The sequence below is a fragment of the Bufo gargarizans genome, chromosome 2, assembly GCF_014858855.1.
Source record: "Bufo gargarizans isolate SCDJY-AF-19 chromosome 2, ASM1485885v1, whole genome shotgun sequence".
In the NCBI taxonomy this organism is placed as follows: Eukaryota; Metazoa; Chordata; class Amphibia; order Anura; family Bufonidae; genus Bufo; species Bufo gargarizans.
In genome coordinates this window covers 103,437,163-103,462,162 of record NC_058081.1, presented here as the reverse complement: position 1 = coordinate 103,462,162, position 25,000 = coordinate 103,437,163, and the positions used below count along the sequence as shown (strand labels likewise).

Below are 25,000 nucleotides of genomic sequence, written 5' to 3'. Positions count from 1 at the left end.
TCCCCTACTCAACCTCATGCACTGATGCTCTCCTTTGCCCTGCGCTGTATCGTGCAGGGCAAAGGAATTTTCTGGAGATCTGGTGACGTACCAGGCTCTCCATAGGGAAAGCTAGGCCGAGCAGTGTAAAGATATAAACAAAAGTGCCCTTGCCCTGCACGATCCAGCGCAGGGCAAGGGAGAGCAGCGGAGTGTGAAATGCCAGGGGGCTGGAGGGGTGATAATGGGGATATGAGGACAGCACCCAGTAAGTGCACCAGAGATTATAGCAGCCACCTTGTCACAAGTGTGAATTTATTAAATTAGTTGTCTTATAAAACAAACATTGCAGTCTCATTGTTAATATAACAATTCTCCCATGGAAGGACCTGCTTGCAAAGCGTCATCCGTTAAGTGAGCAGAATTTAAGAGAAAGGGTCGGACCCTGCACCTCTGAGTGAGAGTCAGAAAGCATCTAACCAATCTTGAAACCACGGCAATATTTGACTACTAAATAAATATCAAGCCACCCAAAAAAAAAGAAGTTAAAAGACCCATTAATTTGTGATCTCTCAGCAATGGGCATTACACGTGGCACGCAGATTCACAATGATAGCTAAAAGTCTCTCTCTCTGTGGACCAATAACCCCAGGATCAGAGGCATCTGTGGTTCCTGCATGTTCATGGTAGCAGAGTTCTCAAGACAATTCCATGTGGTTTTAAGTCTTTCTAAACATATGAAAAAGCACTGAGCTGCGTCAAGAGCGAGTCTGAGCACAAGCCAGAGCTTAGCACAAGGCTCAGCAAATGCCATGTAAACCTAATGGGGCCAGAGGAACCAGTGCTATATATGAAAAGATTCATGGAGGAGAGAGGAAGCTTACTAGGAGACCAGCACTGCTTAAAAAGTGTTTCTTCTCATGTGGGGAGGAGAGTGGGTGGGAAGCACAGACCACTCTGCTTGTAACATGGCACAAGTGTACATGTATGCTACAAGCAGAGTGGAAGAGATCACAGGCCAGGAAATATAGTGCAGGAGCAAATATGTAGGGTGTAAGGTGGGTTTATTAACCCTATTGTATCCAAAGTCACCCATCCTGGCCATCAGGCAGGGTGAAGGGTGTAAATTCTTTGACTGTAGCATTTGGCAGAGTCCTGAAGAGGGGAGAGGACACTCACATTCAGAGTCGTGAGTATTGAATGAGTGTCACATGAAATCCTCAAACTCTCGTCCATATTCATCATTTACGCCACCATAATCAGCCAGATCATTCTTCATGTTGGCCTTCAAACCTCCACCAGGAACAACTCCTTTCTTCTTCTTCTTGGCTTTATTTTGCTAAACGGAGAAAAAAAAATAATAATCACGAGTTCCTCCTAATCATATGTATTACATACAATACATCCACTACAATAACAATTCTGTGCTAGATCTAACCCTGCCATCAGCCAGCAAGTCTTGCAAGAAATCAGCAGAACATTGAAGGTGTGCCTTACAGTAACCATAGGGTGACTACAGGCTCTATATGGTTTCAGTGCACTGCGGAAGCCCATCTAAGCCATGAAGGTACATGTGTAACAATCCTAGAACGTAGAAGATTTTTTATAGTCCCCCACCAACTACATAAACTGTAACTTTACCTATAACCCCATATCGAGCAGTGTGTGGATGCACCTCCTTGACAAGGGGAACAGGCAAAACCCAGTTATCAATTTATATGTAAGTAGGCTTGACTACTAGTTTTGGCTCACAATAACTGATGGAAATATTTGAAGTGTGAACTTGGCCTATTTGCTAAAATAGACATGTCAGGAGACAGGACAGGTCCCAGGTCCTTTTTTAAAGACTGCTCCATCCCACATGTTACTGCTAATATAGTACACAGATCACTTAGAACTCATCCTTACCTTCTCTTGCTTCTGTTTTTCACTGCAGAGAACTGTTAAGGAATTTGACACCTTCTTCAGGTCGTCAAGCTCCACTAAAAGACAAAAGGAACCCTTCCAATTAAAATATCCAAATACATGAAAACATGCAGCAGAGCTTAAAAGGGGGTTTCTGAGATTTGAATACTGATGACCTGTCCTCTAGATAGGTCATCAGTATCTGATCGGTGGGGGTCCAATACCCAGGACACACGCTGATCGCAAAACTGGAGTGAATGGTGTAAAAATGCAGAAAGTCCCAAGATTGTTGCCCAGAGTCACAAAAGCCCTATTTTGTTACTTTTTGAAGACAGAATTCTAAAAAGCAGGACATGACAAATGTCTCTGTATGCATGAGGGGTTATCTGGGAACTGATACTGACGACCTATCCTGCGAGCGCTGCAGCCTTCTCCAGCTTTCCCTACACCAGTGAGGCCACGTTCATCTGTCACGTGGCCTAGGATGTATGAAAAAGCACAACAAGGAGCAGCTCAGCCCCATATAAGTGAATGCTGCGATACCAATCACGGCTGCTATACAATGAATGGCGATGTGCTTGGTGAGCAGAGAAGGCTGCAGCACTCACAGGAGCACCACTGCCTTCTCAAACAGCTAATCAGTGGGTGTCGGACCCCCACTGATCAGATACTGATGACCTATCCTGAGGATAGGTCATCAGTAATTAAATGTCAGAAAACCCTTTTAAAAAAGGTGGCCCCAGGTTAGGGGATAACTTATTATAACTGGAATACCCCTTTAATGTGTTTTTACAGTGCTAGGGCTCATTCAGACGGCAGTTTTTTTTGCGGATTAGATGCTGCCCTATTTACTTCTATGGGGACCTTTTCTTCCATTCCATGGCTTTGCAAAACAAATGAAACCTGTCCTATACTTGTCAGTGAAAATCAGGACAGGCCCCATTGAAGTCTATGGGTCAGCAAAAAACTGAATGTAACCTTTGTTTGCGGACATGCTGAACTGTCAATTTTTATTTATTTTTTTTAAATACGCATTTTTGCAAACAGCATACGGCCGTCTGAATGAGCCCTTAGGGTGAGGCTACACTGCGACTAACTACAGCTGCAGTCCAAATACATTCAGTTAAATGCAATCTTGCGGACTGCAGCTGTCATTCATTAGTTAAAATCAGTCACACGCTACAAAAAGTTAGTGTTGCCCAGGCCTTATGCAAATGTCAGAAACAATGTGTACTTGCTTTTGTTATCTCTTTTTGGGATGTAAATTGATATTTATTGTACTTTTGCATCTGGTAATTTCATCATCAAACGAGTGCCGATCAATGATACACAAGTTGATCAGCGCTTGTTTTCACATGGAAAGATGCAAACTGAACGTGGGATGAAAGACCAGCACAACGACTCTATCCTCCATTTGTATATTGTTAGCAACACTGCCCCGGTTTCTGCAGGGTGATGTGCTGCTCACAATGATTTTTGTGCCCCATAAGAAGTATTTTATTACCAATCAGCAAATGTAAAAGGGCCATATTTAATGATAGCGTGGCCAGCAGCTAGTATAGATCTTGCCAGCAGTATGCTTGAGTTTATCATTTTGCCATTTACATGGTGACTGATCAGGGCAGCCACTGAGAGTCTCTCATTGTACATACTGCTTTCTGTAAACTACTGTACATTACTCACACGAGATACAGATCTCTCTCAGAAGTGTTTCTAGGAAAGTAGGGTAATAAACGGATTTCTCATATTGCGTGATCTTCTCCTTAAGCAGCTTGCCAAATTCTGTGAAGTCCTCTCGTGAGGATGGATTCATGGCATCAATTCCAGTAACATTGCTTACACCTATGTGAAAGGAATAGGGGAAATCATAGCTATGAGAAAAGCAGAACATTGTATCGCTTACCAAGATAACAAGCCCAGCTTTATAAATCTCCCACTGAAATGAATGGGAAGCATAAAGCTCTGTACGTTTCGATGTTTTTCAGCATTTTCAGTATGACGCACATATCTGTGCAAAAAGCCACAAGCTGAAAAAGCAGTTTACTATAAAACACCCATTCTTTAAAAAAATAAATAAATAATAAAGTCAATTGTTTGTGCGGTTCCGTGGCTGATGTCCTGCGCTTTCGGCATAGACTTCAATGGAAGTTAAGATGCACAGAAAATCAAACACACAAATCTCAACAAATAGTAAGCATTTATGTGAGATTTTCTGCATAGATATCGGCACCGCGCACAGGTACCCTTACCGAGTATTCCGAGCTATTTTAACTGATGACCCATTATCTCATCGCTGGGGGTCCAACACAAAGGGCTCCCGCTGATCAGCTGTTTAAGAAGGCACCTGCACTCGCAGTAGTACCGTGGCCTTCTCACAGCTTTGTCTAGGCCAGTGTTTCCCAACCAGTGTGTCTCCAGCTGTTGCAAAACACTGGTCTAGGCCATGCGACACTGTTTCTCGTCACATGTCTAGGCACAGCTCAGCTCTATTAAAGTGAATGAGGCGGAGCTGCAATATAAAGCATAGCCACTGTACAATGTACGACACTGGTGAGCTTAGAGAAGTTACCACTGCGAGAGCTGGTACCTTCTCAAGCAGCTGATCACCAGGGGTTCCCGAGTGCAGGACTGCAAACGATCAGAAACTGATGACCTATCCAGTTTCAACACAGCTGCACCAGTGACCTGCTCCCCTTGCATCTTGACCATTTGATGGTGTCAAAATGGAAGTTGACAACTTGTAAGCACAGCGGAGCAGCGAGACTGTGGAGAGAAGGAGCCAGTGGTGGAAAGCAGGCAAGTAGGCTTCCCTTCACAACTGAATAACTAGCGAAGAAATTCTCTCATGTAAGGGCTCCTTCATATAGATTATGTTTCCCTCATGTGTAGTAAAGCCTGGGGAAAACTGGTGCCGAAAAATGATATAATTTTCATCCAGCTCATCGGTTTTGATGCCGGAAGTAAAACTGCACCAGACAGAAGAATGCAGCATTTAGCTGTCAGACACTTAGGGGCACATTTATGAAGACTTGCATTTTAGACACCGGTCTTAATAAACTCTTGCGCATCGGCCGGAGTTATGAAGAGGTGCCAGCCTCTACGTAACTTAGGTGGATCCATCGCCGCTTCTAAATGCAAGACCGCTTCCTTGTTGTCTTACATTTAGACCATTTTTTACTCCTAAAACAGGTGTAGAAAATGGTAAATGAGATGGGCCTGCAAACAATTTTAGACCTGGCATGAGCCATTGCACCACCATCTGCGACTAAAATATGCCTAATATACGTGTATGTCAGTATAATAAGTGTGCCCCTTAGTCTGAACACTGGACTCTACCACACCCATCAGTTGTGTCTGCCTCCTGAAATAAAACAACTGGCCAGGCACAACTGATGTATGGGTCAAAACCTAACATATACATAGTAATTCGGTGGAGAAAAGAGCCTTTACCAAAAGCTTCTTTAGCTAATTCTAAGTCCGCATCTTCTTGCAATTTTTTTAGCCGAAGTTTCTCTGCCAATTGCTCCTCAGGTGACAAATTTACTGGTTCTTCTGGCTCCTCTAACTGAAGAAAAAAAAAAAAAAAGAAAAAAAAAAAGAAAAAAGAAAAAAAAAAAAAGGAAAAAAGAAATAAGACAATTGGAGACAAATGTGGAAAGTCATGTTCCATAGATGAAGCATTCTTATATGAAACGGTTCCACATTACTTACCCTCTTCTTCATTTCCTCTTGTCTCTTTTTAGAAAGATTCTCTTTTTCTTTTATTTTTTCCAGTAATTTTTTCTTTTCGGGGACTTTCTGTTCTACAGGGCAGAAAAAGAATGCAACGTAATCTTCCCCAATTCTGAGCAAGCATACTTCTATTTTCAGTCTCTATTTTCATATACAATACTTTATAAATCTATATTAGTCATATTACCAATACACAGTGATCAATCTGAATAAAACCACCTGCCTAATACTGCTTAGGTTCCCCTTGTGTCACCAGAACAGCTCTCCTGTACTGAGGCGCGGACTCTACAAGACCTCTGAAGGGGCCCTGAGGAGGTAGATGTTTAATGGGGTTATCCAGCAATGGATAATTATAACCTTTTCTCAGGATAGGTCATCATTATCACATCAGCGGGGCTCCGAGTCCCAGCACCCCATCCAATCAGCTGTTCCAGGGAGCCGATGCGCTCCCCGGAGCTCTGGTGAGTGATGCGGGCTCCTGGCAGATTTCCAAGCACAGCGCCGTACACTGTATATTGGCAGTGCCGGGTATTACAGCCAAGCCCCATTCACTTCAATGAGGCCGAGCTGCAACTAGCCCATGTGACTGATTTACGGTGACATCACATGGCCTAGGAAGAGAGCGCTGGCCTCTAACTGCTGATGGCGCAGGTATGAAACGTCTGATATTGAGGACCTATCCTGAGGAGAGGTCATCAATATTAATTACCGGATAACCACTGTCCTGAAAGTTGAAAGGCAAGGACCTCAATGGATTGGACTTGTTTTTGCAGAACATCCCATAGATGCTCAATGACATTGAGATCTGGAGAATTGGAACCAAGCCATTACCTTGAACTCATTGTCATGTCCAAACAATTTCTGCAGTGGGGCAGGATACATTATCCTACTGAAAGTGGCCCCTGCTACTAGGCAATACCGGTGCCATGAGAAAAGGGGGGGACTGGGGGGACTTTGTACAATGTTCAGGTAGATGGTACATTATAAAGTATGATCTACATGTAGGCCATGACCCAAGATTTTTTAGCAGAACATTACCCAGAACATCACACTGGGTCCGCTGACTTATTTTCTTTCCTAGGTAAGTGACGTACATGCACCCAGCCACCCACATGAGAGGGTTGGGGGAAAAGCAGTCATCAGTCTAGGTCACTTCCTTCCATTGCTTTTTGGACCAGTTCTGATGCTCAATGACCACTGTAGCATGTACTTTCTATGGAGAACAAGGGTCAGCACTGCACAGTGGGTTTTGGCACCTTTCTATCATAGCAGGCATTAGGGTCCATTCACACATCCGTAAGTGTTTTGCAGATCCACAAAACAGCGACACCTGCAATTTGCGGACAGCACATCACAGACACTAAAAGAAAATGCCTTTTCTGGTCTGCAATTGCAGACAATTTTTTTCAGGAACGGAATTGTGTATCCCGAAAAAAAAAAAAACGGATCCAAAAATGTGGATTCGCATCCGTTCCAGCCCCATTGAAAGTGAATGGGTCCGCAAATTGCAGAACGAATGCGGACCCAAATTACGGACGTGTGAATGGACTATTAACATTATCAGTAATCTGTGGTACAGTAAACCTGCGGGTCGGACCACACTTGTGTGAATGAGCTTTGTGTGACCCTGCTGCCAGTTCACCAGTTCTTCCTTGGGCTTGCCCCTATTAATAGGTACAAAACACAGCATATTGCGAACACCCCACAAGACCTGCCATTTTGGAGATAGTGACCCACTCGCAATCACAATTCGGCCATTATCAAAGTCACTTATATCCTCACCGTTCCCCATTTTTCCTGCTTCCATCAAGTCAACTAACAGTTTCCTTGCTGCCTAAAATATCCCACCCCTTGCCAGGTGTCCATGGTCTTGAGACGCTATTAACTTCATGGTATTGCTGAATGGTGTCTATAAAAGATCAAAGGCTGGCAGCCAGCTTAAAGGGAACCTGTCTCTGGGATTTTGGGTATAGAGCTGAGGACATGGGCTGCTAGATGGCCGCTAGCACATCCGCAATACTCAGTCCCCATAGCTCTGTGTGCTTTTATTGTGTAAAAAACAAAAACGATTTAATACATATGCAAATTAACCCGAGATGAATCAGCTTGAAAATATGACTCTTCTCTGGTCACACAAGTAAGATATGACTCATGTTAATTTGCATATGTATCAAATAGTTTTTTTTTACCCGATAAAAGCACACACAGCTACGGGGACTGGGTATTGCGGATGTGCTAGTGGCCATCTAGCAACCCATGTGCTCAGCTCTATACACAAAATCCCAGTGACAGGTTCCCTTTAAAGGGGGCTGTGCAGTGGCTCAATACTGATGACCTATCTTCAGGATAGGTGATCAATATCAGATTGGCGGGGGACCGACTCCCAGCACCCCTGCCGATCAGCTTTTTGAAGGGGTAGCAGTGATTATACAGGTGTGGTGTCCTCTTCAAAATTACCTGTGCAGTGTCGCAATATAATTACAACCGCTCATCCTACTCACTTGAATGGGATGAGCGGTGGTAATTACACTGTACAGCCTCTACAAAGGGGACGACGCATAGGTCATTTTGCAAAGAAAGCCACGCGAGTTTCAGTAGGGGTGCCAGGAGTTAGACCGCCCCCTATCCAGAGGATAGGTCATCAATATTAAGCCACTGCATAAGCCCTTCATCAACAGTACAGAACGTGTTCTCAAAGTCCTCTCTGTGTTCATGTGCAGCATGGTCATCAGGCCTCCTGCATTATACCTGATCCTCCGTTGTGTCACTGCGGTACAGAAGACATGACCTGATGCGATTCTCTGGCTGTTCACACAGGTACTGAACGTTGCAATACATTGGTAACACCATTATATTTAAGGAAACTCAATGTGGCAAATTGATATAATTTGTTTGAACAGAACTAGATGTGACCGAACCTACAATGGGAACCTGAATTATTAGTGTCAAAAGGTGCACGAATGACTGCAAAAATGGCATTGAATTCATCAAAATGGAACATGAGTCATGATAAATTTAAATTTGGCACAACTTGTGGGCATATTCAACATTTCTGTTCCTGATATTTACACCAATGTTTGGGGCCAAAAATGCTCTGCGCCGTTCATAAATTTGGAGCATTTTACAACTCATTTAAAGGTGTTGTGTCACTTCAGCAAATAGCATTTATTATGTAGAGAAAGTTACTACAAGACACTAATGTATTGCGATTGTCTCCTTTGCTGACTTGTTTCATTTTTCACCACATTATACACTTCTTGTATCCAGGGGTTATGACCACCCTGCAGTCCATCAGAGGTGGTCGTGCTAGCACACTATAGGAAAAAAAAAAAGCAACAGCCTATGTGCGTTCCCACTGTTGGCCACCAGAGACATTGGTGCTTTGACCACCGCTGACGCTGGATTGCAGGGTGGACTGTAACCATGGAAACAAGCAGTATATAATGTGATGGAAAAATGAATCCAGGCAGCAAAGGAAGCAATATGGAAAATCACAATACATTAGTGTCTTGTATTAACCTTCTCTGCGTAATTAATGCTATTTGCTAAACTGAGAACCCCTTTAAGGCCCAGCCCTATACCTAGTCACCCAAAAAAAGTGTCTCACACAAATTGCATTTTCCTGAGTAGGTTCCCCCAACATCTGTAATAACTGGATTCACATTGCCCTAATCATACAGCTCTGCAGTACGCCAAATTCCTAGTCTTTTAGGATCACAACTACATTCTAATTGCAAAGCGCTGCAGAATATGTTGGCGCTATATAAAGATTTTCATTACATGACATACTATTTCTTACCTATTTTTTGGGCTTCTTGTTTATTTTCCGCTTCCTCTTCATCATCCCAGTTATCCTGCAGAAAGAGAGGGATTAATGCTCACTCTTCATGCACTCAATGTCTTGCCAAAAGATTTAGAACACATTCACATGCTGCAGATTTGTTTCAGGACACTTCTATGGTTGTCCCATTCCTCTGAATCAGTCTTGCAGAAATCCATCCACATACTGCCAGGAACTGAAGTGGGTGAACACACCAAGTCTGTAACCCCTGTCAGTTACCGATTTAATTACCGACTTAAACTCCACTGAAGGTAATAGAAGAATTATCAGCAAGATGATGGGCATTTGGCGGATCTAAGGGCTGTACTACTATCTCTGGCAGTGCCACAGAGAATGAATGGAGCAGTAGTGATCAACTACAACCTGCTGCTCCAGTCATTTGAATGAACGGGGTCCCCCTCCTCAGTGAGGGTTCCAGGAGAGACACTTATCTCCTATTAGGTCGCAATCACGCCTGCACAGGCAATTTTACTCTGGAAAAAAAAACAAAAAAAAAAAAAACCCTCATGCATATTTCTACACAAGGTCTTTTTCTAGTCCGGAGCGCTGTATCAGCAGCCTGTGAGGTCTGGAAGCCCCACCCCCCCGACACCTCCCTCACTAGGCATAGCTCCATACTAAACAGCACACTGTGGTGATGTCACAGTCATGTGATCAGACGTGTGGGAGGGGGTAAGGGAACACTTGAGGCTCTGTGTAGGATTGTGCTGAATATGAAGGCACCTTATTGTATGGAGAGCAGGGGTCGAGTCGAGGGGTTCCTGCACTTTCACAGCAGGAACGCCGTTCCCGTTCTGGGCCGGCGCTTCTATAAGGCAGACCAAGCAGCTGCCTTAGCCCTAGGGCGCACTCTGCACAGAGAAAGGGGTGGGCGGAGAAACTAACTTTTTTTTTTTTTAATCACTTACTTGCCAGCAGCGCTGCCGGGCGCCCTCCCCTCCCCTCCCCAGCCAGTGTTCACTCTAAGCCGCAGATAGGAGCAGGAGGCTGCTGATTGGCCAGTATCAGCTAGCTGCCCTGCTATTGGTCCATCCTTTCACACCCCCTTCTCTCTGGAGCTGAACACAGCAGGAGGCAGGCGTTCTCACAGTGGACCATGTGACCATGAAGGAGCATGTGATCAGTGACGTCACAGACCTCCTTCTAACAAATCCATTCTAGCATCTACCCAGCATATATGGCAGGACTCTGCTGAGCAAAGACCATGTGCCCAGGTGAGGTGACCACAGAAGTGCCCTGGCATCTGTCTGCTGCTGGAAGCTCAATGTGGAGCTTTATGAATGTAAAAACTAATAGCCAAGAGGCTAAAGAAACCCTGCTTGTCTGCTTCTGACCCCCTAATCTTAACACATAACGTTCATTTGATTGCAATCTACCCTAACACCTAAAGGGATTTTTTAAAGCCTGCTGTTTCTCTAGATGACCTTATGCTGATAGTAGTGTTAATAGAGTCTCAAAGCTGTGTAAAAATAGGGTAACTGCTTTTATAGACCCTTGAGACTCTATTAACACTACTATAAACATAAGGTCACCTAGAGAAAGAGCAAGTAAAAAAATAAATAAAATCCCTTTAGGTGTTAAAACATAACTTATTTGATTGCTTGAACACCTAAAGGAAAACAAATTAAAAACCTGCTGTTTCTCAAGATGACCTTATGTCGATAGCAGTGGTAATAGAGTCTGAAAGGTCTATAGAAGCAGTTACCCTATTTTTACAGACCTTTGAGGCTCTATTAACACTACTGTCAGCATAAGGTCATCTAGAGAAACAGCAGGTTTTTAAAATGATTTTTCCTTTAGGTGTTACAGCAATCAAATGAAAGTTATGTTATAACACCTAAAGGAAAAACATAATTAAAAAAAGATGCTGTTTCTCTAAATGACCTGATGTTGATAGTAGTGTTAATAGAGTCTCAAAGGTTTGTAAAAAATAGTGTACCTGCTTCTATAGACCTTTGAGACTATTACTACTACTTTTAGCATAAGATCATCTGGAGAAACATCAGGTTTTTTAAATTATAATGTTTTCTGTAGGTGTTAGAGCAATCAAATGGAGGGGGAGAAATGTGACATGGTTGAGGATGGGGTTACATGATGGGCCGGAGACCATGTCTGTAGTCTGTCTGTGCCATGGACGTGGAGAAATATGACATGGAGGGCTGATGGCTGACATGGGGGTCTGATCTGAGGCATTGGGGCTGTGCCTGTGAGCTGAGGTCTAATTAACATTGCTGGTCTGACCTGAGGTGGAATGAAAAATATTGTTTCCTATTATCCTCCTCTAATACCTAGGTGCGTCTTATGGGCCGGTGCATCTTATAGGGCGAAAAATATGGTGCTTGCTCCTCCTCCCAACCTCCCCTGCCCTTTGCGTACGCCGCGACGTCACGCGGAGGCATTTGGGCGAGTTCCCACCCTTTTTTTCCCAGGACTTGACCTCTGATGGAGAGGGCTGTTGTACAGCTTTGCGTGTGTAATGTGCATATAGCAGTGCTCTCTGTGTAATGTGCATATAGCAGTGCTCTCTGTGTAATGTGCATATAGCAGTGCTCTCTGTGTAATGTGCATATAGCAGTGCTCTCTGTGTAATGTGCATATAGCAGTGCTCTCTGTGTAATGTGCATATAGCAGTGCTCTCTGTGTAATGTGCATATAGCAGTGCTCTCTGTGTAATGTGCATATAGCAGTGCTCTCTGTGTAATGTGCATATAGCAGTGCTCTCTGTGTAATGTGCATATAGCAGTGCTCTCTGTGTAATGTGCATATAGCAGTGCTCTCTGTGTAATGTGCATATAGCAGTGCTCTCTGTGTAATGTGCATATAGCAGTGCTCTCTGTGTAATGTGCATACACAGAGAGCACTGCTATATGCAATCTGTAGATAATAAAAGCCATCTGTGTAATGATCATGTACTAGAGCTGTGTGTAACGTGCATATGGCAGAATCATTTGTGTAATGGGCATGTAGCAGAGCTACATATCGCGCACACAGGGCAGTTCGGACATGCATTCAGGATGCGGTTTTCAGTTTAGCCGCCTCATTAAACCCTGGTGTTCTGCATAGTGGGAATGATTTAAGTAATTTCAGCTTAATACAATAAAACCCTGCACCCTAACTGCACTATGCGCCATCACCCGGAGGCAGCCGATTTGTCAATTTACGTGGGCTGCCAGCCATTTTCCGCATCACTCAGTCTCAGCTCTTCATCGATACTGTCCTGATCTAAGAGGTGCGGTGGGCAATGAGAGCACTGGTAGATCTATAAGCCCCTAGGTGGGGTGACAGGGCCTGTGATGAATGCTGGGCAGTTATAGCCAAATAATCACAGAATAGTCCTGGAGTCTTATTTATGGCTCTGTTATGGGGGCACCATATACAGAATCATCACATCGGACTCTAATGGGGCAAGTGCATATGGAAGCACTATGTATGGCAGTGTTACATGGGCACCATCTCACTTATGGCGGTAGTAGTCATGTTTAGTGTAGGATGTTGGATTAATGTAAAATTGTCTACATTTTCTATTTCCACATGGAAGACAGGAGATTGGTAATGGTCTCTCTGCAGAAATAGAAACCCCTTAGGGCTCATGCTCACGGCCGTTGCCTGGCCTGCATACAGCAGATCCACAATACGCGAGCACCAGCCATGTACACCCCGCATCACGGATGCGGACCCACGGTTACTGCCCGTGCACAAACCTAAATGTTTTGTGGCAAAATTCCTCCTCCTGGGAAGGAATTTCTTTTTCTTTATCCCATTAAGGAACCTGAACTTGGCAATCTTTAGTAATATACTACACTACTACTGTATCACAATGTATTATTCTGACAGACACCCTATCAGGTCATGCCTAGGGCTTGTGTTAGGTCACTGATCCCATTACCCCAGTGCAGAGCAAAGATCAGTCGTCCACAGCTCCTTATCAGCTTGTCCCCAGACATCAGTTGGCCTCCCCACCCATCTTCACGGATCTTTCCTGTGTCAGCCACTAGTTAGCCTACATAGTCAGGGACTCTGGAGCAGCATGGAGAAGCAGCGTGCCAAAATTGGCCAATGAGCAGCCTCCCACCCTAATAACCAGCTCCTTACTTACTACCAACCCTACACCTGCGAGCAAGGAGCTTAGCTATTGGATGTTTTGGGCAACAGCAGTATTGCTGTGCTGCCCATGAGATTCACAGCATGCAGTGCGCTGTTTAACTACATGAAAAGCCTTAATGCGTATTTACACGTAAAATTGCCTGAACAGGAGTCTATTACGCTTGTACAGGCGTTATCGCGACCTCTGGTGGTGCTCATGATCCCATTCAGACCAAAAGCATTGGCGACAGCAGCTTCTGCACTGGAAAAAAGCGAGTGGATTTCTACAGCGCAGTACTGGCCAAATGTAAAAAGTTGCCTAAAGCTGGAGTACCCCTTTAAGGCCACAGGAAGTTTTGTTTTTGCATTCAGCCATGTAAGGAGTCAGTTTTGCAGGGTGAGGCGCTGCACTATAATTAACATATTAGGAGGTTGTACACCTTCAGGACAGGCCATCGCTAGCTGATCACCGGGAGCCCGAAGCCACACCAATCAGCTGTTCAGCAATATTCCAGCAGTGGAAGCTAATGGCAAATGGCTGATCAGGTGTGAGGGGTCAAAATTGTATTTTTAGGGACACCATGGTGGTTTTGCACACTTTAGGCTACATGCACACAAACATTGTTTGTTTCCGTGTCAGTTACCGTTTTTGTTGCGGATAGGATGCACACCCATTCATTTCAATGGGTCCGCAAAAAATTAAGACAGCACACCGTGTACTGTCCGCATTAGTATGTCCGTTCCGTAGCGCCGTGCAAAAAAATCTAATAAATAGAACATGTCCTATTATTGGTGGGGGGGGGTGGGGAAATGTTTTTGGGGCGGACTGCAAAACACATATGGTCGTGTGCATGTAGCCTTAAATTTACATCATTGACTGTGTGACATAACTAGTATGTTACTTGTATTCCACCAGTCTGTACAGTTACAGCATATGTAATTGCTAGGTGTTTTTTTAATACTTCTGCACAATAGCAGCATGTCTCATGCAAAAAAATTTCTTTTTGAATTGCTGCATACCGAAAGTCCTAACATCCATTTCTACAATAGATGTAGCTGTATATGGGTTTGTTTTTGCAGACACTTTTCATTGGTACTATTTTGGGGACGAGACTTAAAGGGGTTTTGCACTTTGTTTAAACTGATGATCTATCCTCTAGATAGATCATCAGCTTCTGATTGGCGGGGGTCTGACACCCGGGAACCCTGCCGATCAGCTGTTTGAGAAGGCAGCGGCGCTCCAGCAGCGCTCCAGCAGCGCCTCGGCCTTCTCACCGTTTACCACTGGCCCAGTGACGTCATGACTAGTATCACTGGCCTGGGTGGGGCTAAGCTCTGTTCACTTGAATGGAGCTTAGCCCCGCCTAGGCAAGTTGATACTAGTCATGACGTCACTGGGCCAGCGGTAAACAGTGAGAAGGCCGCGTCGCTGCTGGAGCGCCGCTGCCTTCTCAAACAGCTGATCGGCAGAGGTCCCGGGTGTCGGAGCCCCGATCAGATGCTGATCTATCCAGAGGATAGATCAGTTTCAAAAAAAGTGCAGAACCCCTTTAAAAGGGGTTTTGTCACTTCAGAAAGTAGCATTTATTATGTAGAGAAAGTTAATACAAGCCACTTACTAATGTTATGTTATCCATACTGCTACCTATACAGATTGGAATCATTTTTCAATCACATTATATACTGCTTGTTTCCATGGTTACGACCACCCCGCAAATCCAGCAGCGGTCATGCTTGCACACTATAGGAAAAGCACTAGCCTATGCGACCTCACCCAGTCCCAGCCACCAGAGAGGCCAGTGTTTTTTCCTATTGTGTGCAAGCACGACCACTGATGGATTACAGGGTGGTCATGACCCTGGAAACGAGCAGTGTATAATGTGATGGAAAAATGAACCCAGCCAGCAAAGGAGCCAATATGGATAACAATACATTAGTAAGTGCCTTGTATTAACTTTCTCTACATGATAAATGTCATTTGCTGAAGGGAGATAACCCTTTAATTATTAACTTTTTTAGGGGTGTATAAAAAAGCAATTTAGTTACTTTTTGTGCTTTTTTTTACGTAGTTCACGGGACGGTTTAAAGCTGTTATCTTAATTATACGAGTTAGAGGATCACGGTGATACCGTGTAAGTGTGCGTGTTTCTTTTTTTACCACTCATACAAAATAAATGTCATTGCCGAGCCCTAACTACAGTAGTGATAAAGTTATATAAAGGGATTCCATACAGGGAATTTTGCTTCCTGCAGCAGAGCATGCATTGGATGCGTCTATTAACTATTCAGTATAGGGTTGTTGCGGGTATCGAAATTTCAATACTTTTGTCCCGGTATCGATACGATAATCACTTCTCTCATCTCTAGAAATTATCTTTGGTGCAGACTCCTCAATCATTTCTAGTCATCAGATCCTGCTGTGTAAACAGTGATCTGCTGCCCAGAAAGAATCTGGAAGAGGGCGAGCAACTGCAGTAGCCATCGCTCATCATCTCCACTGACGAGCAGCCAATTATCAGGGAGGAGCGGTGCCTTCCCAATAATTGTCTGTTGGTTGGCAGCTTGCAAATGCACCTTAACCCTTTCTACCCTTCCCAGAGCCATAACTTTTTTATTTTTCCGTTCACATAGCTGTATGAGGGCTTGTTTTTCGTGGGGGTGGAGGGGGGGGGGGGGGGAGAATTAAGCAAATCCGCCACAGTCGTGTGACAGATAGGGCGCAACAGTTGTCGCGCGACATTTTGTTGCACCAATGTCGCGCGACAATTTTTATAATGGCAGTCTATGGTGTCGCACTGCAACATGCGACTGCGACGCTCGCAGAAAAATCCATCTTGAATGGATTTTCTGCGACTGTCGCGTCGCAGTATGTTGCAGTGCGACACCATAGACTGCCATTATAAAAATTGTCGCGCGACAAATGTCGTTGTGTAGACCTAGCCTAACGACGTTAGAAGTGCAATAAAACTGACCAGTTACTTTCATTCTACAGGTCAGTACAAATCTGTCAATACCTTATATTTATAGTTTCTCTTGTGTTTTGATACTGATAAAATAAAACACTTAGAAACAAATCAGTTTTATTTTTTTGTTGTCATTCTTACCCCTATAACTTTTTTGTAGTTATGCATATGGAGCTGTACGAGAGTTCCTTTTTGGCTGGGCGATCTGTACTTTTCATTGATACCATTCTGGGGTGTGTATGGTATTTTGATCACTTAATTTCATTTTTTGGGGGGGAAATAAAGCAACCAAAAACAGTCGTCCATTTTGATGTTTTTTCCCCTTTTGCTGACAGAGAAAAAACATTTATATTTATATAGTATGGGCATTATTGCACATGGTGATAGCCTTGATGTGTATTTTTTATTTTTGGGAAAGGGGGGTGATTAGAATTTTTATATATATATTTTTTTACTTTTTTTTATAGTTCCCATACTCTATTCTTAGACTGTATTAGCCAGCATTGTACCGGTACAGCACTGGTCAAGAAGGGGTTAAAAGCTGCCTGTGTCATACATTGGCTTCTCCAAATATCATGCTTGAAATGCATTCACACTGATAACTACTTATTGTGGGCAGAGGCTCCAATTCCCTTCTGCACATATGCCAGCCCAAGAGTACATCTTTCCCAGGGCATGCGCAGAAAAGAATTAAAGCCTCCTCCCAAAACCTGTAATACCCAATACGCATGTGCCAGTTCGCTGCAGTAGAGGGCAAGTGCGAGATTTGGTAGAGTCTGACTTGGATGGGGCCTCCTGCATTATCCGCAATCAAGCACAGAGCGGCTGTGTTAGCACTGACCACCTCTATGCAGAGAATACACCCAGCAGAAACATCAGGCCTCATCTGCCTAGGACAAAGGACTTCTGGGGCATACATTTTGAAACGTGTTCACATGTCCTAGAATGTGGTGGGAACCCTTGAGGGTGGTGGTCTCTTGCCTCTAGGTATCTACAAACAATACACCTCTGGAGGGAGGGGGGACGACGACTCCATTGCTACCCTGCAGATTTATTCTTCAGTGTTCCGATATGTCACAGATCTAAGCTTAAATTTCTCTGTACCTTAACATCCTCATCTTCATCTTCTCCTTCCCAGCGATCCTTTGTCGTTAGTGCACCAGCAGCACCACCCTTTTGAACCGTTTCTTCTGGTTCAAAGTCGTCTACCTCTGTCAACATCAGAAAAAGTCTATTAGAAGGAGCATTTCCATTAGACAAGTATTTTCTGTAAACTCTGTATACAACCCCAATTGCCAAAAAAGTTTGGACGCTCTGCAAAATGTAAATAAAACCAGAATGCTATGATTTGTAAATCTCATAGACCCATATCAGATGATGAAAGCGAGACGTTTTACCATTTCATGAAAAAAATAAAAACAACATTTAGAACTTGATGGCAGTAATGCACCTCAAAGCAGTGACCGGGCCATGTCCACCATTGCGCAGCATTTCCTCTTAACAGTCTGTAAACATCTGGGAAGTGAGGAGACCAACGGCTGGAGTTCTGGACAGGACTGTTGTCCCATTCTTGTCTGAGGCTGCTCAACAGTCCGGGGTCGTCTTTGCTGGATTTTTCGTTTCATGATGCGCCAAATATTTTCTAGTGGTGAAAGGTCTGGATGCACGAAGGCCAGTTCAGCACCCGGACTCTTCTTCTGTCAAGCCATGCTCTTGAGATAGATGCACTATGTGGTTTAGCATCGTCTTGCTGAAATATGTAAAGCTTTCCTAAAGGACGTCTGGTTGGAGAATATGTAGTTCTAAAACCTCTATAAACTGTTCAGCATTTATACTGCCTTTCCAGATGTGTAAGCTTCCCCTGTCATAGGCAATAAGGCAACCCCATAGCACCAGGCTTTTGAACTGTGAGCTGATCAGCTTCTCAGACACTCTGCCTCTTGAACGTGCTCTTTATACTCAGTGATGAAACTAGCAAACTGCTCCTGCAGCTGTTCCATATCTGCGCCAATAACTTTTCCAGTCTTTTGTCCCCCCCCCCCCAACTTTTTTGAGATCCGTTGCAGCCATCAAGATCTAAATTAGTTAATTTTATTCATGAAATGGTAAAATGTCTCACTTTCATCATCTGATATATGTTCTATGTCCATGACATTTACAAAGAATCCCAAATAATCAGTCAATCCAAACTTTTGAAACTGGGGTTGTACATAGAAAACAATTTAACGACGACCTGTCACCACAATATGCAGGCAGCATGTTCTAGAGTAGAAAAGATTTTGTAAAATTGGTAATTTATTGATGTTTATTTCTGATTTCATTGCTCCTGGGAGAGGTGATAGCACTTACAGAGAATGCAATGAATCTTATATCTGCTCAGCTCCTCCTGCTCTAGAACAGGTTGCCTGAAGATTGCAGCGCATTTTGTGGTGACAGGTCCTCTTTCATTTCGGCAGTACTACTATGCTATTGAACATAAAATACATAATCTTATCCATCTGCAACAGTCAAACATGAAACTCCTATATAGAGGATAGGTGATTTATAGTCAGTTTGCTGCTGTGAGGGGATGATCTTATCTGAAGGATAATCCTTATTAATAGTAGATGTAGGATTGGGATAAGTGTGACCGCTCTATTGTTCTCTATTAGATAAAGATGGCCACTGAAGAGCTTTGCACTTATTAGTGTAAGGGTATAGTTACACTGGTCACAGCCAGGATAGCAGAGTACAGCGGTTTTCTTCCAGTTGATTCTCAACATATTTCTTGGAATGAGGCTGGATCTCCGCCAGTCCTCATTGTTAGGGTCCAGTCACACGTCCACAAAATCCACGGATCAAGTCACACGGATCCACAAAACACGGACGTCGCCGGCACTTAATAGAAAATGCCTAATCTTGTCCGCAATTGCGGACAAGAATAGGATATGTTCTATATTTTTCGAGATCGGAATTGCGGATCCGCAATTCTGGATCCAGGCAGCACATCGCGCTGCCCCATAGAAATGAATGGGTCCGCAATTCCGTTCCGCAAAATGCGGAACGAAATTGCGGACGTGTGAATGGACCCTTAAAAGGGGTTATCCACTTTCAAGAACCCCCCGGCCCCACATGTGCCAGGTCCCTAACTGGTAATATACTTACCCTGCTTCGCCGCTGCTGCTTCTCGCTGTACAAAGATGAAGACATCCTGTGTCGGGGGAGCAGCCAATGGCAGGAGAGGACGAGCCTCCCTAGCGTCACCCGCGATGCTAGGGAGGCCCCGCCCCCATCTGCCATTGGCTGGAGTTCCGGTTTCAGCATGGAGGCAGATGTTTTCATCCGTGTACAGGGAGAAGCAGCGGCGGCGGATCCAGTAGCTGCGCAGGGAGCGGGGTAAAGTATATTACCGGTGAGAGGCCCGGCACATGTCTTCTTGAAATTGGATAACCACTTTAAATGGGACTGGACGGAGTCTTACAAGCTTCCAGCAATGCGCTAGTCTGAAACTAGTCTAAGGGCTCATTCAGACAGCCGTATGTAAAGGTCGGCATCAGTTCTGCAATTTTGCGGAAAGGGTGTGAACCCAATCATTTCAATGTTTGTTCTGATCATGCAGGAATAGGAGTTGTGCTTGCCCAATCAGTGCCAGGCCCCTTCTGTATTGATCGGCATTGCTGTAAATGTTGATGCCGGCAGATTATCCCTTCAGATACCGTAGAGGATACAGGCTCCCTCTCTGAACCCATCGGCTGTGAGGGCCTGCCAGCTATGAAGTCCTATGAGGTTCACTTCCAGGTCTCTACCCCCTCCAGCCCACTAAAATGAACATCGCAGTCAGTCAGGCAATGGGTGTTCCGGAGATAGCCGATTGGGTATGGGGACCCCGTTCTCATGATTGGTGGGGGTCCCAGCGGTAGGAAGCCCACCCTCCTGTAAATAGGGGATAACAATGTAATCGGAGTACCCTGGCTGTGTCCTGAAGGGATTAAAGGGTAATGTCACACGCAGCTTTTTGATGCAGTTTCTTGAGCCCAAGTCAGAAGTTGGACCTGAATGGGAAGTGAAAAGGAAGATCTTCCTGCTGGATCCAATTTTAGCTTTGGCTCAAAAAAAGCCAAAGAAAGCTGAGGGCGATTAGCAGGAGCTGAGCAGATTTATCTAAATATAGTTTTATGGGAAAAGATTTAGTAAAACTTTATACATTTATACCCCTACACATTTTTGGCAGAGGTCCAGGAGGCGGTCCTATCAGTGATTGACAGCTATCTCTCTATACACAGTCAGAGCGAAGTCTGTCAATCACTGATAGCTCCGCCTCCTGGACTTCAAACCCCAGAACGAGCAGGACTTTAAAATTAATACATTACAAATTTTACTGACTCTTTTCCCATAAAACTATATATCAGTCTGCTCAGCTCCTCCTGCTCTATAACCTGCTGCCTGCAGACTACACTGAATTTTCCTGGTGACAGGTTCCCTTTAAAGGGGTATTCCCATCAGACAATGCGGGCATATCGCTAAGAAATGCCCCCATTGTCTGATAGGTGCGGGTCCAACCTCTGGGACCCACATCTACAACGAGAACGGAGCGGGGAGAGCTGTGGCTGGAGGACCCCGGATTTCCTAGGGTCCACCCACCACCAAGCACTGCTCCCATAGAAGTGAATGGGAGCGCACCGTGCACACACACGGCCCCTGCTTCCTTTTATTTCTATGGGGCAGACGGAAATAGCAGAGCCAGTGCTCGGCTATTTTCGGCAGCCCCAAAGAAATGAATGGAGGGCGGATGACCATGTGCAATGCCACCTCTGTTCAACTACTTCAACTACTCTGTTCAACTAAATTATCCATTTATTAAAACATATGATAAAGGCCACACATTAGAATTGGGATCACGGTCAGCACTTTCCGGGAATCCATCGGTATGGCGGTCTGTATACCGCGAACACGGCTCCATCAGGTAAGGATAGCGCTGCTTCTCCCCTGGTGTAGACGAGGCCTGACAGGGCAGAGCTGCAGCCATTACTGAGCCCAGGACCCCACACCATCAGAGTCTATAGGGAATTTCTCAGGGGCAAGAATAGCGCTGCTTCTCCCCCGGGGTAGACGAGGCCTGACAGGGCAGAGCTGCAGCCATTACTGAGCCCAGGACCCCACACCATCAGAGTCTATAGGGAATTTCTCAGGGGTAAGGATAGCGCTGCTTCTCCCCCGGGGTAGACGAGGCCTGACAGGGCAGAGCTGCAGCCATCACTGAGCCCAGGACCCCACACCATCAGAGTCTATAGGGAATTTCTCAGGGGTAAGGATAGCGCTGCTTCTCCCCCGGGGTAGATGAGGCCTGACAGGGCAGAGCTGCAGCCATCACTGAGACCAGGACCCCACACCATCAGAGTCTATAGGGAATTTCTCAGGGGCAAGGATAGCGCTGCTTCTCCCCCGGGGTAGACGAGGCCTGACAGGGCAGAGCTGCAGCCATCACTGAGACCAGGACCCCACACCACAGAAACTACTGGAAGCAGCAGCTAGGGTCACCGTGGCCCATGGATGGGCGGGGCCCAGGCCAAATAGGGCATAGCCACCGAGATTCTGGAGGAGATAAGAGGACATATGGATAGGTGCCGGGGCCCTCAACAGCGGGTGGCGTCCACCGGGGGCCCCTGAGGGGACATGGGATGCCCCGGGGAGAAAACACAAATGTCTGGGTCGGGAAGTGCTCTCACCCCAGCTGTCGGTCTCCGCCATGTCTTTCCGCTGCCGCTCCGGCTCGCACTGACTCACCGCGCACCGCAGCACACTCAGGACTAGTGGGCCCCTCGCCGGAAGTGCGTCACTCCACCCAGCGCCGCGGCCGACGCCATCTTACTACTCCCAGCTCGCCTATATAGTTTTACATAGGCGCCTGACGCTGAAGTGTCAGGAGCACTTCCTGTGCATGACAGGCCAGAGGGAGGGAACAGCGCAGCCGGTGTGTGGCACTGCGGTCAGCCATCTTGGTGGGAACACGTGAGAGTCACGTGGTATATGACAGTGCCGCGCTTGTAATAAATGCCGCTTCCTGCTCCCACAGCCACGTGCGGAGGCGGCCGCCGGTACTCCGGCATTATGGCCGCTGCAGTGAGGGAGCTGACGTGAAAACGTCCTCTGTTGCAATAGTATAGAATCCTAGAGTTCGGTCACACCCAGGAGTGAAGGAGAAATACCTCCAACACTTTCTGGAATCCATTCCTTTTGGCTTCCGAAACCGTGTGGCCTGTGATTTAATATAGACAATAGCAACACATATAAGTACTGCAGTGCTACCCCGAGGTTTATAAAGCTGGCTGTAGGTGGCGCTGCATACCTCCCAACTATGGAAGAACCAATGGAGGGACAACATACCAACATGCAAGTTGGTAAAATCGGGGCATATAAGCCTTGGACCTGCTTTATAGGTGGGGTTTGTGTTACCCACGCCCATCTTCGGCATGGGACAGCGTCAATTTGTTGAGACTTGAGACTGTCTCTGAAAATGAGGTGGAAGTATGCCAAAATAGGGGGACTGGTAGGTGGAAGTACCCTCCAGGTCTCACCTATTTTTGAATAAACCCTTTTGGGCGCCAATAGTGGTCGATCGATAATGGTGGGTTGGTATCGAGCTACTTCAGTGTGTAATAGGTTTTGCATCTGCAAAAAGAGTGAAATAAAGGATGTAGGGATGTGTATAGAGAAATCAATGTGTAGGATAAAAATTTATATATACACTCACCTAAAGAATTATTAGGAACACCTTTTCTATTTCTCATTAATGCGATTATCTAGTCAACCAATCCCATGGCAGTTGCTTCAATGCATGTAGGGTTGTGGTCCTGGTCAAGACCATCTCCTGAACTCCAAACTGAATGTCAGAATGGGAAAGTAAGGTGATTTAAGCAATTTTGAGCGTGGCATGGTTGTTGGTGCCAGACGGGCCGGTCTGAGTATTTCACAATCTGCTCAGTTACTGGGATTTTCACGTACAACCATTTCTAGGGTTTACAAAGAATGGTGTGAAAGGGGAAAAACATCCAGTATGCGGCAGTCCTGTGGGCGAAAATGCCTTGTCGATGCTAGAGGTCAGAGGAGAATGGGCCGACTGATTCTAGCTGATAGAAGAGCAACGTTGACTGAAATAACCACTCGTTACAACCGAGGTATGCAGCAAAGCATTTGTGAAGCCACAACACGCACAACCTTGAGGCGGATGGGCTACAACAGCAGAAGACCCCACCGGGTACCACTCATCTCCACTACAAATAGGATAAAGAGGCTATAATTTGCACGAGCTCACCAAAATTGGACTGTTGAAGACTGGAAAAATGTTGCCTGGTCTGATGAGTCTCGATTTCTGTTGAGACATTCAAATGGTAGAGTCCGAAATTGGCGTAAACAGAATGAGAACATGTATCCATCATGCCTTGTTACCACTGTGCAGGCTGGTGGTGGTGTAATGGTGTGGGGGATGTTTTCTGGGCACACTTTAGGCCCCTTAGTGCCAATTGGCCATCATTTAAATGCCACGGGCTACCTGAGCATTGTTTCTGACCATGTCCATCCCTTCATGACCACCATGTACCCATCCTCTAATGGCTACTTCCAGCAGGAAAATGCACCATGTCACAAAGCTCAAATCATTTCAAATTGGTTTCTTGAACATGACAATGAGTTCACTGTACTAAAATGGCCCCCACCGTCACCAGATCTCAACCCAATAGAGCATCTTTGGGATGTGGTGGAACGGGAGCTTCGTGCCCTGGATGTGCATCCCTCAAATCTCCATCAACTGCAAGATGCTATCCTATCAATATGGGCCAATATTTCTAAAGAATGCTATCAGCACCTTGTTGAATCAATGCCACGTAGAATTAAGGCAGTTCCTAATAATTCTTTAGGTGAGTGTATAAAACCTGTACAAAAGATTGTACACATATATAAGATCTGCAAATAAGATTTAAAGATTGTACACATAGGTAGGATCACTGCATACCGTCACAAGTGCCTGAGAGACCGTGTTCTGCAGTATCGTACACGGTATAGTGTGGTACAGTTAGGCAAATCAATAGGTACAAAATCTGTTTAAAAGGATACAAATACATATATTAAAATAATGTGGTATCGTGGGTTCATTTACTCACTTCACGAGGGAGGCGGTTTACCAGGATAAGCATAATACACCTGAAAACCGAGTCCCCCCTCCAGCCTGGATCGCTTCTAGAGTATTAACGGATGAAGGTAGCCAATCACACGGGTGCTTCTCTTCAAAGGTCTTTATTGCATATACATATAAATCCGTCTCAACGCGTTTCGGGACAGGCATGTCCCTTCATTAGGAGCAATGATGAAGGGATGTGCCTGTCCCGAAACGCGAAAAAACTTAAATGATGCCCCCACCCATGTCAAATTCTCAACCTACCCCTTTCCCTCCAGCCCTACTGTTAAAGACATACTTGGAGAAGATTACATATAGTGTTACAAAACATAATGGTAATACAGCGCC

General features: G+C 45.1%; 1 protein-coding gene across 1 annotated transcript; it reads right to left on the bottom strand.

The window, feature by feature from the left end:
• Window positions 1-275: 275 nt before the first annotated feature.
• EIF3J (eukaryotic translation initiation factor 3 subunit J) lies at window positions 276-22,371 on the bottom strand. Its single transcript, XM_044283136.1, has 8 exons — window positions 22,209-22,371; window positions 17,608-17,714; window positions 9,416-9,470; window positions 5,596-5,687; window positions 5,335-5,449; window positions 3,568-3,726; window positions 1,888-1,961; window positions 276-1,318 (listed from the first exon to the last, which is right to left on the bottom strand). The coding sequence occupies exons 1-8, from the start codon at window positions 22,228-22,230 to the stop codon at window positions 1,187-1,189; spliced, it is 756 nt and encodes a 251-aa protein (XP_044139071.1). The 5' UTR covers window positions 22,231-22,371; the 3' UTR covers window positions 276-1,186.
• Between the last annotated feature and the right edge of the window lie 2,629 nt (window positions 22,372-25,000).